This window comes from Gambusia affinis, linkage group LG12 (assembly GCF_019740435.1).
Source record: "Gambusia affinis linkage group LG12, SWU_Gaff_1.0, whole genome shotgun sequence".
Lineage (NCBI taxonomy): Eukaryota > Metazoa > Chordata > Actinopteri > Cyprinodontiformes > Poeciliidae > Gambusia > Gambusia affinis.
This window is the reverse complement of record NC_057879.1, coordinates 11,750,170-11,769,466: the sequence shown is the minus strand read 5'-3', so window position 1 is coordinate 11,769,466 and position 19,297 is coordinate 11,750,170. Positions and strand designations below refer to the sequence as shown.

General features: G+C 38.4%; 2 protein-coding genes across 2 annotated transcripts; both read right to left on the bottom strand.

The window, feature by feature from the left end:
• Positions 1 to 1,807: 1,807 nt before the first annotated feature.
• Positions 1,808 to 13,244, bottom strand: slc25a42 (solute carrier family 25 member 42). The gene is made up of 8 exons (XM_044133860.1): positions 12,839 to 13,244; positions 8,669 to 8,822; positions 6,754 to 6,865; positions 6,581 to 6,606; positions 6,218 to 6,384; positions 6,020 to 6,136; positions 5,128 to 5,279; positions 1,808 to 4,590 (listed from the first exon to the last, which is right to left on the bottom strand). The coding sequence occupies exons 2-8, from the start codon at positions 8,747 to 8,749 to the stop codon at positions 4,277 to 4,279; spliced, it is 969 nt and encodes a 322-aa protein (XP_043989795.1). The 5' UTR covers positions 8,750 to 8,822; positions 12,839 to 13,244; the 3' UTR covers positions 1,808 to 4,276.
• Positions 13,245 to 14,204: 960 nt separating this feature from the next.
• armc6 (armadillo repeat containing 6) lies at positions 14,205 to 18,200 on the bottom strand. Its single transcript, XM_044133859.1, has 8 exons — positions 18,049 to 18,200; positions 17,654 to 17,799; positions 16,487 to 16,572; positions 15,831 to 16,401; positions 15,595 to 15,740; positions 15,386 to 15,517; positions 15,103 to 15,240; positions 14,205 to 15,016 (listed from the first exon to the last, which is right to left on the bottom strand). The coding sequence occupies exons 2-8, from the start codon at positions 17,772 to 17,774 to the stop codon at positions 14,804 to 14,806; spliced, it is 1,407 nt and encodes a 468-aa protein (XP_043989794.1). The 5' UTR covers positions 17,775 to 17,799; positions 18,049 to 18,200; the 3' UTR covers positions 14,205 to 14,803.
• Positions 18,201 to 19,297: the final 1,097 nt, after the last annotated feature.

The following is a 19,297-nucleotide window of genomic DNA, read 5'->3' as shown; positions in this document are numbered from 1 at the left end:
GTTAAATTAGTTTTTAATATTTTCTGAATGAGAATTTTAAAAAAGAACAGTTTTAACATTTAATTTAAAAGATACGAAATGGAAATGAAAGCCATGTGTTCAGTGACGTTTTTATTGTGGTTGCAACCATCATCTGAATGAATGCAAATTGGCTTTGCTTCCATCCGGCATCATGCCAAGTATCTATAGCAACCACATCCTTCAACAGCCCCCATCCTTCTCTCTCTCCTTCAGTCTCTAATTAGCCTTCTGTCTTCCCTTTGGCTGCTTTCTTATTGTTCCTTTTATTTCCCACATCAAGAAAAATGCACACAAGGAGTCTCGCTGTCCGTAAAGAGAGCAATGCTGATTTAGAAAGGATACAAGCATTCACGCTCAAATCAAATTTCAAAATGACTCTTTAGGCAGAGAAAAAAAGAATCAAAATTAAAAACAAACCTCAGACATCGTAATTAAAGATTTAATATAATTTAATTAAATTATTCATCCATTTTAGTTTGCTTCGCAGCGTTTCACGGTCAAGTTCAAAACGTGAACGCGGCCTCGGTCAGATAAAGCGAAGCTCCTGAGCTGAGTCTCTGTCTTCCGCTACAAGAACGAGGCTCTTCCGCCCCCTGCAGGCTTTTATGAGGCGCTGCAGCCCCTAGAAGGCCACGCATTAACGAGGGCGAAGCGCCCTCCAGTGGATAAAATATGTCCCTACACACTGTCTATCTGTAGACTTAGTGTTACTTGGATGGGAACAAGGACAGCACAGAGAAAATAATTAATACTAAAAATAAGGTTTTATTTGCATGGCACACTTTTAGCCTCAATTCCAAATTGCATTACAAAAAAGTCTACTGACTAAATTAAAATAAACCAAGCTAGAAATAAACAAAAAGGTGAATTTCAAAACCAAGTACCACAGATAGCAAAAGGAGGTTCAAGGTCCATCGTGTTACAAAGTGTAATCTTGTCACGTCTGTCTAAAAATATATAGAAATATATGTAAAATTTATCTTATGTAATATTTTATTTTTTTGAGCCACCAAATTTGAGGTTGTTGATATTTATAAGACGTAACCTTGAAAATTACATGGAAAAAAAGGCTTGAAATATTTCAATGTGAGTTTTATATTATAAAGTGGGTGATAAAAAATATTGAACCTTTTCACAATATTCAAATTTTCTTAAGATGTATCTGTATAAAACCCGTTTGCCAATATGACAATTAATGCATTTCTCCTATAACATTTCATGAAGTTGGACCCACATATTCATAATTTTACTTTAGACTGGACAAATCTCAATTACAGAAAAGCTCAATCATAATCTCATCTGACCCAAAATCCTTATTCCAGACGAAGTTGCAGTACAGTTTATCAAATTACATGTTGACTAAAGGATACTCTCTCTAACATGCCTTCATGCAGATCAATCTGAAAATTTCTATAAAGATTTGATGACTCCAAGATGTCACTTTTTGTAAGTTTTCATTTCCGTCATCCTCCTGCTAGATGATGGCGAAACAACTAGTCTAGTTTGAACAAATCCAATTTTAAATCCTATCTCTGACTTTGAGTCGCATGGATCTAAAATACAAAAACCAACTCACCTCTGCATCAACTGAATAATAGGTTCTTTTGTCTTTCCCATCTTGAATAGCTAATAATAATAATACCATTATTATTGCAAAATATCAGGGTTTTTTTTCAGGATTTTATCTTTTTTTTTTGTCTGGTATGGCGCTAATCATGAGTACTGCATTATACATGAATATATGAAATACACACACAGGGAACAGATGAATACAAATCACTGCACCTTGAATATCCAGTTTTATTTGAAGAATCTGATATGTGAACATACTCCCACATATACACTGTCGTCACTATAGACTGGACAGATGACGATGAGGCTATTTAGTAGCTATGTTACATTCAATTGGCACAAATCAAGGAGTTACAAAAACAGCTGCAACCAAAGTAAACTCCACAATATCATCTGCCGCAGAATACAACTGAAACCTTCTTATTGAAATTAAATTTACTGTTTTTCTATTAAACCTGTTGTCATCCAATTATATCCGATTAACAAGCAAAACCTCCAACTTATTTTGGCATTTTTCTGATTGTCTTTCTGTTCTCTGTAGAGAAGCAGACACTAAATGTCACTTTTAAAGATCATTTTAAAATGAAGCTGTCCTTAAATATCAGCCCAAACGTGTTGGAATGAACTGGGAATCTTATATAAGAACAATAAAACCTCAGACAAAAATACTCTGCAAGGCAGTTATTCTTACAAAATTCACATAGCAAATCTGGACCTGTACAGTAGTTAATACATTCAGTCATTGATATTAAAACGTCTTTCAAGCAGCTGCTGTTTCTTAAACACTCGACACTTCAAAACCACGTGAAAATCCCAACATAGATTAGCAGAATCAGCTCAGTTATATTAAAAACTAAGCTATTGCTGCTAGGCACTTGAGTGTTAGAAATTAGCCTTTATTCAGGCAGTAGTTACCGTGTTATTTAAGCCTCATACACTGGCTCAGACGTCGCCATGGTTACAGACACAAAGCTGATCAAAGTTTGCCAGTACAGAGTTTGATCGGAAATTGATATGAATGCAACTGGCAGTTACTGGTTCCCAGTAGCTCGTAGGAGATGAGCTCAAAAGCATCCCACTTAGAATTTTACTGAAACCTTGTGCTTTGGTCAGATGGGACCCAAGATTTTTGGCAAAAAAAAAATAATAATAATATAAAAATCCCATTAGATTGCATCAGAGTATATTTACCCTAAGGGGATTAAACTGGGATTCCCCCCACCGCATGAATAAATGTGCTCAGTTGTTTCATTTTCATATGCAAAAACTAATTTGTCCGAACGCTTTTTTTTACACATCTTTATGAGGCCTGCAAAAGATTCTGGAGGACACAGAAAGAAAATGCATCAAACAAACATTAAATCATGTTCTTCAGCACCATAAGGGCATAAAATATAAATCATATCCTGCATATCTGCTCTCCAGTCTGCCTGGACCTGCACTCTACTCCACTTGGCTGTGCATTAGCAGCTCAACCATCCTGCCTTGGTATGTCAGTTCTAAGTATAGAAACCACTGGCACTCTTCAGTGACAGTTAGCTTGCATCAATAATGTCCCAGTGTTAAGCTGCTGAACTGAAAGCAAAATGAGCAATTTGACCGTAGAAAGAGTCGTTTGCTTGACACCAACTCACAAGGTGTTATAATTAGATAAAGACAACACTGAGAACGCTACAAAAAGTACAACAAAACATTTTAAAATCACATGTTAGGTAGGTGTTTGCATATTTCCAGGCAGCTTATTCAGTCAGTCCCTGCTGCTACAGCTCTGCACCCTTAATCCTCCCCAAAACAGAGATTTCAAAGTTGTTTCAGTGACCTTTCACAGCCACAGCAATTCTCTTCTAAACATATGTATAGAAACACACCAAGAAGCTATCAGTACTGACAGCAAACGGAAGACATCACCTGTATACAGATAAGGAGGGTCATTAAAATGCCTCAGTCTTGGACATCTTCAATCCTCAACACTAGTTAAAAACAAATTAGCACTTTGCTGTAACCTAACAGCGGTGATATTCACTAGGGGGCATTTTACCGGATTACGTCAGGAAGTGTTTGATTAAAAGATCAGAATAATTTATTCCTAAACAACCACATGTCAGGGGGCACGAAATCTGCACTGATGCACTTTTTAAAAAACTAACATGTTTACACTGAAATCAACATAAATAATATGGACACTTAATACTCAACTGTCTTGGCACTGGCATAAAACAGTCTGTGTGTTATTTAATTACCTGTGGGTGAAGTTGAAAACACTTTTGATCAAATTGCTGTGGTTAATGCTATGAAACGCATGGTGGGGAAAAAAACAACTCTTTTTTAAACATGCCAACATATAATCTGCAACAAACTCAGATTATTACCTTTGGTTTAACGGCTTAAACCAAAACCATGTCTGTAACTCTAAACCTTCACAGAAATCCTCTCCACAAGGCTGGAGCATTACAATTTATAAGCATGCAATAAAGTGATCATATTGCACTTGACAACAGGTTGTAGTAGGTACGTTCACCTCACGTTTCAACCTAAGGAGCCCGTTGTTGGTCTTTGTGCGTTTGTTTCTTTCCACTAATAAACATTCTCTCAGTTTCCTGTTCTGTTTCACGTCCAGCAGCTCTTGGGATCAGGTCACTCCACCCTCAGCGGCGTCCTTTCTGGGTCTCTGGTGCTACTGGGTTTATCCCTTTTGATACAACTTCCTCAGGAGAATCTGTGTAAGGTCAAAGGTGGTGAAGCTGATCCCCACTGCTACAGGTCCTTTGACCCAGTTCATGCTGAGACCTTTGTACAGGCCTCGGATAACCCCCTCCTCGGACACGATTTCCTTCATGGTGCCCAGGATGGTGCCGTACGTGTGACCTGTGACCCCTGCGGTCTGCATACGCCGCCTCACCACGTCCAGAGGGTAGGACGCCGACTGGCCGATCAGGCCGGCGCAGGCTCCAAAGGCCAGACGCTCGTAGGAGTAAGGCTGCAAGCGTCCGCTCTGCTCTGCATGAGACAGGAAGTTATAAGGCAGGAGCACACTGGAAAAGTATTTACACCCTTGAACTTTTCCACATCTTTTGTTGCACTATTATCAATGTATTTTATTGGGATTTTATTTCATAGACCAACACAAAATTGTGCAGACCTAGCAAAAGATTTCAGTTTGAAAATGCTTTATTGTGTGCTGCTTAGTGAATACATCACAGTTATTAATGTAATTTTATGATGATTATGTGTTTGTTTTGGGGTTTTTAAAAGCAGTACTTGTGAGGCTTTGAAAAATATTTTTTAATCAATTTTACTACTATCCCAATAAGGACCACAAGATATCATGACAAAATCTTAAGGATAAATCATCCACTCCTACTTCCTTCCACTTCACTATTATTTATTGCTTGTGTTGATCTATTACATAAATTTCCCAAAGAAAGACATTGAACTTTGTAGTTGCAATGTAACATGTTAAAAAAGTTCCAAGGGAAACAAATTAGTTTTAAATCATTTGTTCTATGTAAGAAATTAAATCAAAGCGTTTAATACCTGCATGCAACTTTTTTAGCGTTTCATAAGTAAAGAAGCTGAGACCAGCATAGGGTACGACACCAAGGATAGTTGGAGTGAAACCTCGATACAACGTCTTCAAGCCCTCTTCTCGAGAGATTCGCACAAAAACATGTAAAATGTTGCTGTACCTAAACAGAGGGGGGGAAAAAAACTTAAAACATGTCTTTATTTGTTGTTGGCAGAGTAAAATTGATCAAAGACAAGTATCAAAGCAGCATGCTTTGCTGAGTTCAGGTCTCTGCCACATGGCCGTCAGTCTGAAGGGCAGCCGAGTCTAAGCAGGTGACATCACTAAGACAAACAGGAAGAAGCAACAATCTTACTCTGTGCCCAAATCCTACATATTTTAGCTGTGCCCCTCATCAAACATGGCTGAACTGAATTACCTACTCAGCTTTATGTATAGTGTAGCAGATGCCTAATGAATCATTCATTTAATTTAATTAGGTATGTTTAACCAGGGGATCCTCCCTTGAGGTTTGACATTATACACTGACAATTAAATTGCTGAAACATTGTTCAATTCCACAAATTGTGTAATTGTACAGCATTCCTTGCTCTTACTTGTCCAGTTCATTTATTCTTTTTGCACCACAGAACTCACATTGCCTCAGAGTTAAGTGTGAACTGGGCCTAGCCTGACTTCTAATCGAGTCTTGAGTCTAGACTTTGAAAATCACTATAATTAATTATTTCTGAATATGCATGACTATGTCCAGGTACAGGTGTTCTGCCATGTTGTTGCACATTTAATCCCATTTGTGCTAAAGTGGTTGTACATACTGGTCCAGAAGCAACTAAAAAAAAATCTTCTGAAACTTACTGAAGAACATTTAAGAAGAATATAAACTATGAAAAATGGCCTTACATTTCCTTGGGAGTGACAGCCATTCTGGCCCTCACCATGTCCAGAGGATAGGTCAGCATGGTTGCTGTGATCCCAGCCAGAGACCCAGCCACCAACCTGGGGATTGGAGGGAGGGCGCTGGAACAAAGAGATGATGGCACCAATTCGTCATGAACAATAAACCTCACCAACAAGCTGAGCAAAATAAAGTACACCTACTTTCCCTGGAAGCCAAAATATCCCCCCAGCAGCCTTTTGTACTGCTCATGTGCACAGAACTGGATAGCAGCATACGGGATGACTCGCACCATCGTAGCGGAGTTCCCCCTCCACAAACTGAGGAAGCCATCCTTCAGGTAGGTGCGGTAGATCAGCTTATAAGCTTCCTGTAGCATAGTGTTTACAAAATAAATAATTAGTAATAGTTAATAGAAGATATTTATTTTACCTTCATAGCTTTCTAAACCATATCATAGTCTGAAGAAATATGCCAACAGTTTAAATCAGATTTTGATATCCAGACCAAAATGTGATAAATTCCACTTTTTGGTTCGAGTAACTTCAAATATTTAATGAACATACCTTGGCAGAGAATCTTGCTGAGGACACTGGAAGAAAACCACAAAGATGAAGAAAATATGACTAATCTCCATATATCATTCCTCATTCATCCAATAAAATAATTTTAACCTCCAATTCCTTAAGGTCTTTTACCATGTAAAACTAAATACAGCTCAGTAGAGCATGTCCCTTACCTTGGAAGATGATTTTTGTTCTGTCCAACGGGGCCACGGCGGTTTTGGCCACGGCTCCGGCTAAAGCCCCAGAGAAAAGCGAGTTGAGGACTGATCGACTGTGCTTGATGTCCTACATAGCCATGGAGAAATCCTGTTATTCTAAACAATGTCCATACAGGAACACAGGTGTGTTTGAAATGCTGTTTATCCATCAAGCCAGAGTTACTGTTGGACAAACGCAAATCATCCCATAAACAGATGTTAAATTAGTCAAACTTAGTATGAAGCAGAGTGAAAATTAGATAGTTGATTTGAGATACAGCAAGAGGGGGATGGATTGCAGGCAGTAGAACTTGATATCCTACAATAAATGATCAAATAAAATATTAGCCTTGTAAGGCATTCATAACGCAATATTTAAAAAGATGCCTTTACTGATATCAAAATGTATTAATAAAGGCTACATCATAATAAAATCCATTGAAAGCCTGAATTTAAACAAAACATTTTCAGCATAAAAATACACACAGGAAAGAAAAACGTTTAAGGGAGTCAAGCCCGCCGCCATAAGACGTCGCCTTAATTCACTGTGGTTGAAGATAATGTTAAGTGAGTTAATGTTTAACTGAATGCATGTGTTCTTCAGAGATGCTTGATATGCGTGTTTTACCTCTTGGTCAGGTTACCAGATTCACTGAATACTTGGCATACAAGTCCAGGGTCTGCTTACATACAAGTTTGGGTTCAATTGAATCTTATATTGTAGTTTGTCTCTACGCTTGTAATGATGTCATCATTTGGTCTATATACCCATTTTCTTCATTCGGTTTCTCATCTTTGCTTCCGTCACTCTGTGACTTTCAGCAGGGTGCGAATCTGCTCCCATGAGACCAACTGGCTAAATACGACACTGGTAAGTGAAATGTAAGTTCATAATACTTAAAATATATTGAGTAACAATTATTGCAGACCAGACAGTCGTCTGCAATACAAACATCGGACACACTGAAATTCCGATAGCGATACAGTCACAGCCTTGATGTACAATGAGTTCAATGTCATGAAGAAACAAAACTGGGCAGTTATTCCCACTGAGGAACACATATCAGTTTAACTACATAGAATAAATTATTGTATGCTTATTTTTTAAATGTTATTCCTAGTGTCATCATAGCTTTTGAAATAAATACTTTAGTCTATAATTTAAACACACCAAAAAATAGTTTGTAACTTGAAATAGAGCATTTACAATTTCTGCCGGGTGTTTAGCCAGGCAAGAACACAAAATTCAGATTTTGTGACCAGTGAATTCACCTTAGCCAAACTGGTTGAGGTACCTCATTTTGAAGAAACAACATTTTGAATTAGTTACTGATTAAAATACATAAATCACTTTTAAACTAAAATAGAGCATCCTGGACTTAGAAATATTGGCAGACTTTTGGAAATCTAGAAACAAAGAGACAACCATTTACATTTAATGATAAAGGAGGCTCACCGCTTTTAGTTGGATTTATTTAAATAGTTTTTTATGGAAGTCATTGTGAATCATTGTTCCCTTTTACGTCAAACATTTTATCTTCACGTGACAGTGGTTAAAGGCAAGAATCACTATTGGCTGGTGATTTGATGTAAGTTTTGGTCACTGCTTCTCTTATTACAAATTTCTTTATAATGACTTGCTTTAATTATAAATACATACCAAAGTGTTTCATCCTTTTTATCAGTTTAGGTTTCCGATTATTGAAAAAAATAAACACGATGTAGAACGATGCAAACGCTTGCTCACTAAAAATAACAGATTATTAACTTAATCAATCGCTTTTAGTCTAATGGACAACTAACTCAAATAGCCCAAATTTTTTTTTTTTCCTTTTCAAGATAAGTGAATGCATAGATCTTCATAAAAAAGGGACCACACTTCATAGCTTACTTCCGACTGGCTGGAGGAAGTGATAGGCGGCACCTCTCCTTTCGTCAGCGAGGACAACCGTTTCTGGACTCCACTTCCCATCCCCGCGGATTCACCACTTGTGCATTCAACTCACAAGGAGGGTGGGGATGCAAGTACCACAGAAAGGTGAGAGCTGCAAGAGGTCAGCAGAAAGAAAAGACAGTTCAGTTTCAGGGTGAACTAAATATAAAACAAGCGTAGTGTCATGACTAAATGTATTCTCTTGCTACTATGGAAAAGCATCGGGATCAAGTGACAAAGCATGACTTTGCTCCCATGCAAACACTGTTTACAAACTTGGGTTTGCCTTAAGAATAGCTACATTATGTGAACACAAACAGATCTATTCCATTTAGCACACTATGAGCAAGAAGAATCAGAGAAGTCAAAATGTTGTGTCAGATGACTGCCAACAAAACCCTCAACATGTTATGATGTGGTAAAGAAAACAGGGTCCTTGAAGGACACAGCTGAGGACTTCTAACTGTAAGTAGGTGAAAGGTGTCCGTCTGTTGTGTTTTTCAGCCCACTCCAGTGCCAAAGACACCAGATCTCAGCTTTACAACACGTCCTCCACTATCAGGACAATCTAATCTGAAAACACTTGACTGAGATCAGGTTTTAGTGACAAACCTTTTGAGTTGGAATGCCATTACTTTTGGAAACAAAGGGATTTGCCTGCTTTCCCATGAGCTAATCATTTCACCACACGTTGGTCATTCATGCAACCTTTAACCCTTTTAGTGGTTGTTGAACATTGGGTCAGCTTCACAACATTTAATCACATGTGTAAGCCTGAGTGTGTTGGTGTGTACAGTCTAAAGCAGATATTAAAATAAGGTGAACAAAAATACATTAGTCAGACATTAAAATCAGTTCAGTTGCCAGGATAACAAGGGTTATTTTTTAATTTTTTTAAATTAAAAAGTTTTGAGAAATTTTGTTAGTATTTTATAAAATTGCCTTTTAAGTCTGGATGACTTGGGTGTAATGTTTTGAGTAATCTTTTTATAGTTTAGGTGATTTATTACAAATAGCTTTTTTTGTGATGTCACTTAAGGAAGCAGTGTGTTTAAGGTGTGCCTCAAAATACATCATCATATGTGTCTTCATTTAGCTTAAGCTAAACAAGTAATGATGTCCTCAACTGGGCTTTCCAAAGTTTTAAAGGTATATTAATCTTACTTTTGTCAAGTACTAAATTGGAGAAAAGTAAAACAATCTCAGGTGTCATCAATTATGTTTAGAATTTTTTCAAGTAATCCTAACTCAACCTGAACAGGAAAAGCTCGGACAATTTATTAAACAGGGAGGAAACAAATTTTTGCCGTTTGATGCAGTGAAAAAAAAATGTGTGTTTAAGTGTAAATCTGTGTGCCAACATGTTCCTTCATTTCATAAAAATTGTATTTGTTTTTGCATCCATTAATAAAATTAATTGAACAGATCCTAACATTTCTGGTAAGAGACCTTTTGACAACTAATCCAAAAACTTTATTTATTTGCACATTAAATTGAGATAGCGATAAAAAGAAAAAGGATAGTTGAACTTCTATAGTTAGTGTGAGACTTTTATATAACTTCTATAGATAGTGTGAGACAGAGCTTTACTTCAAACACGTTCCAGAGGAGGTGGGGAACATTGAGTCTCAGTGGACCATGTTCTGTGCCTCCATTGTCGGGGCGGCCTATCAGAGCTGTGACTGCAAGGATGTCGGTGCCTGTTGCAGCGGAAACCCTAGAACCCGTTAGTGGACACCTTCGGTGAGGGATGCTGTCAGGCTGAAGAAGGAGTCCTATCGGGCCTTTTTGGCCAGTGGGACTCCAGAAGCAGCTGATGGGAAAAGTGGGCAAAGCAGCATGCAGCCGGCTCGGGCGGTTGCTGAGGCAAAAACTCAGGCGTGGGAGGAGTTTGGAGAGGCCATGGAGAAAGAGATCCGCCCGGAGTTCCTAAAGGCTCTGGATGTTGGAGGTGTCCTGTCTGGGGGTGTCCTGCCCCAAGTGGAGGAGTTCAAGTATCTCGGGATCTTGTTCAAGAATGAGGGAAAAAGAGAGCGGGAGATCGACAGGCAAATTGGCACAGTGTCTGCTGTCAAGCGGGCGCTGTACCGGTCTGACGTGGTGAAGAGAGAGCGGAGCCAAAAAACAAAGCTCTCGATTTACCGGTAAATCTACATTCCCAGCCTCATCTATGGTCAGAGGCCTTGGGTCATGACCGAAAGAACAAGATTGTGGATACAAGCAGCCGAAATGGGCTTTCTCCGTAGGGTGTCTGGGCTCTCCCTGGGTGAGAAGCTCAGTCATTCGGGAGGGACTCAGAGTAGAGCCGCTGCTCCTTCACATTGAGAGGAGCCAGCTGAGGTGGCTCGGGCATCTTGGGGTTAGGATGCTTCCTGGACACCTCCCTGGTGAGATGTTCCGGGCACGTCCCACCGGGAGGAGGCCTGGGGGAAGACCCAGGACACGCTGGAGGGACTACGTCTCTCGGCTGGCCTGGGAACGCTTTGGGATTCCTCCAGAGGAGCTGGAACAAGTGGCTGGGGAGAGGGAAGTCTGGGCCTCCCTTCTGAAGCTGCTACCCCCGCAACCCGACCTCGGATAAGCAGAAGATGATGGATGGACGGATGGAGGATAGTAGAAAAGATAGAAATCTCTCTCTAGCTCGATACTCTCCCAGCTAGCATTTAGCTGTGTGTCTCATCACCAAAGCCCTGAAGAACAATAGCTTCCTTTGTTTTGTGCCAAAAGTGAACAAAAGCCGCATAGTGAGGGTTAGCCAGAAAAACAATGAGATAAAAACCTCTGTGATGCTCTGAGACCCGAGAGGAGCCACAAACTGAAGTCACTGTCAACTAGGACAAGGTTCATCTGCAAAAAGCAGTGCTTAAGTTCAGCTCAATATACAAACGATAACAAGCGATTCAAAGCAATTACATCAAACCCAAACTTCAGAACATTTTATTTTGGTAGATTGCTGACTTATCTGTTTAAATTCCCTGGATGCTGAAAACTTTTAAAAATTAAAATTGAACATTTCGCAGAAGTGAAGTAGAACGACAAAGAGAGGACAGAAGCAGCAATGAAACACAAGTACAAACAGTGAGTCTTCAGGAAAGTCATGTAGTTAGAGGTAACCAACTCTGGCCTCAGTACACCAGAGCTTTAAGAGAACAGACTCTCAGATGAACACATTAGAGAAACAGGAGAGGCCTTTGTTTCACTTCCTCCCCAATTCTTTCTTCTTCCTTATGCTAGAGGTTTTTCTCTCTTGACTAATACTCCTACCTATATAATAAAGTCTTCCTCATATTTTAGTCAATTTTTTAGTTGAACTGGGCCAGCTAATGTCTGCTGATAAGACAATCACTAACATATTTTTAAGAAATATGGATGAAGAATGCAAAAACAAACTCATTAGTTCAGACAACCAGAGAAAAATATTTCCATAACACCATTATTGTATGGTTTTAAAGTATTTTAATGAAATGTCAGAGAAGGTATGGCACTTAAAGAAAAACTAAGCCAACCCTACCTCACTTGTTGCTGCAAACTGCTGCTCAGCTGGCTGAAAGAAGGCTCCCTCATTTTTCCTACACTAAAAAATTTTATTATTTAGGAGAAATAAATTAAGCTTATCTGATGAAACAAACAAACTTTGTCCACCTAAACATTTTTTTTACTTTAAATTTGTTAAAATGTTCTGGAATTTGCTCACAAGTGACAGTCTTATAACCACCACTCATCCCCTAAACCGGTATTTCCCAACCCTGGTCCTGAAGGCACGGTGCTCTACATGTTTTTTTAGGCGTTTTCCTCTTCTAGCACACCTGATTTCATTTCATTTGATGACTGATTAGCAGGCTTTGATTGAGCTGCAGTCATCTGAATCTGTAAAAGAGGAGCAACATATAAAACATGGGGCTCTTTTAATACTTATTACTCAATACTCTGTATTGTGACTGTTCATGTTACTCAACTAGGCTGTGACGACATTTATAAAGTTAATTGCTGAAATAATTTAAGTGTCTAGCTCTTCTTGGTGCCCCAGGCTTATTGAAACTTGTCCACAAACAAACACAGTGAATATTTGCATCCAACTGGGTGAAGCCATCTAGAAAAAAAAAACAAAAAAAACACCCGGTATCTTACCTTGAAGCTCACACCAGCTCGAATGGTTCTTACGGTTTGATACCCCACTCTTGATGTTTAACTTTGAGTCGTCTGAAGGATCTTCAGCGGATGTTTAACCAACTGGTACTAGGTTAAGTAATGTAAGCTAGCTGTTAGCTCCTCCCGCTACATTACCGTCCACACTACTCTGTTCTACAGCGCAGCTCAGACATAAACTATGGAGGAATGCTAACAGAAGTTGTATCTGGACTTCAAAGGCACTGTTTTTCTGTACAGCTTAAAACGCCAGCCGCCCAGCAGTGACTTCATGTGACAGACATCATCCACGCTCTTGTATCTCCACCGTTACTACTCCTGTCAGCCACCCGAGGCAGGTTTGACAAGGACGAGCAGCGTGGCATTGTGGGAAATGGAGTGTAAACGAGACGAAGCACGCTTGGATAGGTGGGTTAGAGGGGCGTGAATGACAACCTTAAAATACGCTTTCCCTGTTTGTTTTATTTCCTCCCATGGTTACTGTTATGTTTCCAGTTCACAGTTGGGGTTTTTCTTATTTTTTCGTGGAAAATTATTCTGCTGTGAATAAATTGAGATTGTTGAGGAAAGATTATTATGATCATGTAGTTACTTTTAACAGCCTTCAGTCATTTAGTCTGCAGTCATGCTAAATAACTGGCTGGTCAATAATACCTAAATAGAACCGGGGTAAATTAATTGCACAAATATACATATATATATATATAAAACACTTTTCTACTTTTCTGTGCATAGCTTGTAAATAAAAAAACATGACATGTAAACTAAAATTCAAGAAAATAATCTGTAAATTGATCTCACTTGTTCCTACTCTCTAGATTGAGATTATTCAAGTAGATTTCTGATTTTATATTTTTACAAATGAGTCATAATACAGAGTAATGTCTTAGCCAAGAAGTCTAAAATCTTCTAACTTTCATCACACTTTTCAAATACTATTAAGTCTTTCTTTGTGATTGTTTTTTTCATTATTATTTTTAGCCAAAAATACCTTCAGATCTGCAATAATCGTCAAAAACATTACATATCTCACCGACGATATTAATCATATTTACTTAGAAATGCACTGATAAAAATTTTGTGGCCAATTTTTGTTTTACTTTTCTTTCTAAACTTTCACTAATTCAGTGACTGTCAGTTCTGAGTAACACACTCCATTCTGGTAACATAAAACTTTTCAAAAAATACATTTTAGTACATAAATTTGACTCTACACAACTCAATTGGAATCCATGTTACATATATTTCTCTCTTATATATGTAACACAAGAGGATGATGTTGCCTATCTTCAGCTGTCAAGGGGTGAGAGGTGAGGTACAAAATAAATAACCAAATAAAACCTGTTTGTTGCATTTGTTTACTTTTTTATTTAGGGTCAATTCAGAACTTCTGGGAAATGCATTCTGGGAAATGCCACGTTCACATTCACAAAGACTATGAACGTGACATATTCACAGTCATATTGAAAATGCCTATATGAATGCAAATTAGAAGAGTAAACAAAATTGAATAATATAAAGATGTTTGATGGTAAGTGGAGAATAAAAATGACTAAAAACTAAAAAAGAAAATTAGCAGTGCAAGGCATTCAATTGCTGTTGAAGCTCAGACGATATAGGAGATAAATTATTACAATATTGAACAGAAAATTCATACAGAAAGAACAAATATGTACACCTAATGAACAGTAAAAACATGAAATAAAAAAGTTGTACAAAATCCGATTTGCATTGAGTTTCACATGTTTCCAAAACTGTATCACTCTTTTTTTTTTTATATTGATATTTGGGTTTTATCAGAGGACATTAACTATGTACTAACATCTACATTGAAACCAGATAGCTGTATTTGTATTAATCATTGTTCATGAACACAGTGTAGAAACCTTACAGCATTCTTTAAGGGTATTAAAACTGTAACATGACCATTGCTGTTTTATTCCAATCTTAATTGGTAATGCTGCCATGTTTCCCAGTCCAGAGCTCTCGAAGCTCCACTTTACATCCCAGATCTCTGAGTGCAGCTTTACCGATGTCTCCACAGTCTTCGTGTGTCTGCACAGCCTGACATATCAGAGCTTCTGCTCCCAGCTCCAGGATTTGTTGGCAGTAGTTACGCATTCTCGCCACAAGATTTCTTATAAGCATGCATGCTTGTTTCTGTTCAATAAAAGGGAGAAAAGATCAGACATAAAGAGCTGGCGATCTTTAAGTGAGCATAACTAGCTTTAGTCATCTCGTGCTACCTGTACATTCACAGAACCCGGATGGATCTTCATGGCCTGCACAGCAGCTATGACACCTCCGTTCTCCACGATGACATTACAGTTGTTGGGTTTTCGCAGAGCAAGAACAGAGAGGCATGCGCAGGCCTGCTCACAGACCTGCAGGAGAGTATGGACACAGTCCAGCATCGTCATTTGTTTATCTCCAAAAATGTCAACAGGTTGGGGTGTGGATACTTTCACAAGGGACTGCAGAAGACATTTAAAGTTAAAGCAAGAGAAGTAATATTCATGTAGGACTCACAGCAGGGTTGTTGATATGTCGGTTCATGGCAATAACAATAAGGTCAACCCCACCAGCATTAACGACTGCGTCCTTCACATCATCATTTCCTGCTATTGCCCGTATTGCACTGAGGACCTGCCGGACCAACTCCTGCAAGAGCAATAAACAATTTAGAGAAGAAGAAGAAAAGCACACTTGTATCTGTTTGTTTTTTCTGTGTACGCTACCGGTGACTCATAGCTGTCCGCTAGTAAAGTCATCATGAATTTTAATCCTCCCAGATCACAGATGTCTTGGCAAAACTCGTTCCTGACAGCCAGTCGGGACAAAGTGGCACACAGTTCACTCAGAGCAGAAGTGTTGCTAAGATGAGCTGTGAAGTAAATACACACAAAATAAAAGCTCTTGCAGCAATGAAATGTACTTTATTTATAGACCAAAAACTTGGATCAGATGGCCTCACCTTTAGCAGCCTCAATTAAAATCTTCAGTCCATTGTGCTCTAGAACAATACTCTTGGCGTGTTCGTGAGCGTTCCCAAAAGTAGCCCGGACATCGTCATCAAACGTCATGACCCGAAGGGCCCAGGCGGCCTCTTTGACAAGCACAGCGCAGTCGCTGTGTCGCGTTATGGCACCAGTAAGCAGCGGCAGCATTCCTCCTTTTACCAGATCCTGTCTGTTCTGCTCATGCTTTATGCAGCAGTGACGCACCACACAGATGGCGACACACGTCACCGATGAATCTGTCTGGTACTTCTGAAGAACATCTACAAGAAACTGCTGTCCCTCTTTGTCCAACAGGTCTGGCTGTCCGTCTGTCAGCGCGGCCAGAGCAGACAGCCCAGCCAAGGCGCAATCCCGCTCCTCCACGCTCTTTTTGCAGTAGGAGAGAATGACGGGATACGCGCCTTTCTGAGCAGCCAAGTACCTCTGCGCAAATCCAAGTGAGCACTGCTCAGTGAAACATTTTATGTCTGCTGTCGCATCAGGCAGAGCGGCAGTGTTGTTTCCAATCCGGAGAGATTCCAAAGCCTGCGATCAGGACAAGACGTGAACACAGAAAACATTACTGGTCGTGTACCAAACGAATGTTTTCATCAGCTGGATCAAGACTCACCTGTAAGACCTCGTGAGTTCGCTCTTCTTGATTGTCATCAGATGATACAGGAGGAACAACTTTCACTATGCAACTGAGATCCACACCTGCATCAGCAAATAAACCTGTTATCAGCCATATTCCCATGTTAAGATGATCGAAGCTCCAAAACAATTTGCAAACAGATTTGTGTTTGCGTTCCATATTTGAGTGTTTCACCTGTATTTTACCTTGTCATTTACTAAACTATGTTCAGTATTTGTTGATGTTCATTTTCAATGTTGTTGCTTTTGTTTTAGAGCTTAGACAACTCTTGCACCTTTTTATATATGATTTGCACAAAATTTCAATTGGTATAGATTTGAATATCATCTTGGTATATTTGTGTTGAGCTAAAATATATACAAACAGGAGACAGAGGTTTCATTCATCCGCTGTGACTCACTGGTGCAGGGCTCTAAACATTTTTCGTGTCAAAATAACAACCTTTTACAATCGGAAATTTTAAAGTATAAATTAGGGCTGGAGATTGCTGGGATATCATTGCTGAATAGTGATGATGATGCTGGAATTCATAAACCCAACTTTGCTCCAGGTTTCTCCTTCTAGTCCATCATCACCCATCACTCTCTGTAAACTTTAACATCTCTGTCTCTTAAATATATATTTTAAGAGACTGGTTTTTTGCTATTCTTAATGTACCTGGCCAAAACTCCACTAACTTTCTTTTTAAAGTTAGTGGCTGCAGCTTGTATTTAGATGCGCTCAATGGTTACAGTATCTTGGGGCTATGCCATTCAGTAATTTAAAAACTAAAAAAAATTATTTTAAAGTAAATTCCCTGAGATACAAGGAGTCAGTGTAAGAAATTTAAGATTTTTTTCTATGCTATTCAGAATATTGTATCCAAACAGTACTTTCCACATAGTAATACTGTGATTCAACATAATAATGCTCTAGTTCAAATATCAAATTTCAGAATGGGTAGAGGATGGTTGGATGAATGGATGGATAAAATAGAATCACAAATATTTCTATACTTACATAGACCTGTAAAATACTGCATGGATCATTGTAATGTTTTTGTATCCAGTGATACAAAAACAAGTACAAGTAATATTTTAAATAGCCACATGTTGTTGTGGCTTTACCTCTTGATTTTAGAGTGTAATTCTTTAGTTCGTTTACCCTGAGACTCAAACTGCTCCACGGCGTCCCTCAGAGCCTCATCTGGATCCATCTCAAACTCCTCCATGTTTTCCCGGATAGCAGCATCAAATGTTTCTTGGGTGATGCGTCGCTTCGACATTTCTTCGCACTGTTACTTCCCAACTCTGATATAAAACACGAACATGGCGGTGTTAAAATATGACCACTCTTTAATGCTAACAAAGCCCCACTCTGGAGAACCATAAATGATGCTCGTTATTGCTAGCTAATGGTGGCTCATTTTATTTCTCCTTTTCACTGTGTAAGTAGCAGTTAACCCACAGTTAAATAAAATCTTTATTGTACAGTATAAAGCTCTTATCTAAAATAGTAACCTTGTAAAAAAAAATATGTGAAAAACAGCAAACAGTTACCTCCAAGTAGTAACAGACAACCGGCTTCGCGGTGTGATTGGATGTACGAAAGTAGCGCAGCTGGAAACACAGTAAGCGGACATTAGTGCGCAAGTGAGTTTTGTGAATAGCAAAATCCGCCCAACTTTGTGTACGCAGATATTTTGTCCGTTAAAACAAAGACTGTAAACATTCGTTCCTTTAAGCAGTTTTAAATAAATAAATAAACAAACAAACAAACATTTCATTTAGGTGAGTAAAGTTCTCTGCAGATATTCATAAAATGCAAACTGAAAAAAGTAATGCAGAGTGCGGAAGTGTTTCTTTGTAAGGTTATTTCAATGAACGTCCTTTCAAAATAAAGGGAACATGGTGATTAATTAAATGTATAAAAAGCATGGCGTCAATATTAAACAATTTAATGTATAGTGAGTTCAAATTTCAAGTTTTATTTGCCAAAAAAAATCTACAACAAATAAACATAACAACATAATCATTTAAAAATGTATGCCCATCAGTTTATTCTCATTTTGAAACAATTCCACTAACTCAAGGTTTTTTGCATTATATTTAACACTTTCTCTTTTTGTGATTCATATACACATATGCTTTCCAGTTATGGAGTACTTAAGTAATTAAACATGTCAGATCTTCCAGCTTGAGATGATCAGTTTTCAAATTCTGTCTGTATAGGTTGTGTTATGACAAAAATTGCCATACTGCTTGTTTGTCTTAATATGTACACTTACAGTGTCAATAATTATTTATAATCTCAAAGCTCCTTGTGACTCAAGCATGGTGGAATAATGGACTTGGTAATCTTCAGATGTCTAGATTTTTTTTTTCTTTCTTTTTTTAATTCTTTGAAAATGTAGACAATGAATTTGGAAATACAAATATTTTCCATACTTATGCAGCCTTTAAAAGTAAAGGAGTGAAGCAGCAGTCTTTTCCATATTTTCTGAACTTCATGGGTTTCTATGGAATGCTATTCAAGCTTAAATAAAGAGAAACAAGAACATCTATTCTTTCTATTTCATTCCTTTGCTTGTGTAATTAATTCCTTCTTCTCTTCCTGATGCACTTCTTGTTAACAGTAACATGTCCAGTGTGATTCTAACAGTTTTTAATGCTACTGTATGAGCCTACTTGGGCCCAGACTTAACTGCACATTAATGGGGGTTTTTCACTATTTGTCCTTTTTTCACAAAGTAAACACAGAGTAAATCTTTGTAGGTTTGCAGAGGTAGTCAATGAAAAAAGAGGTAAG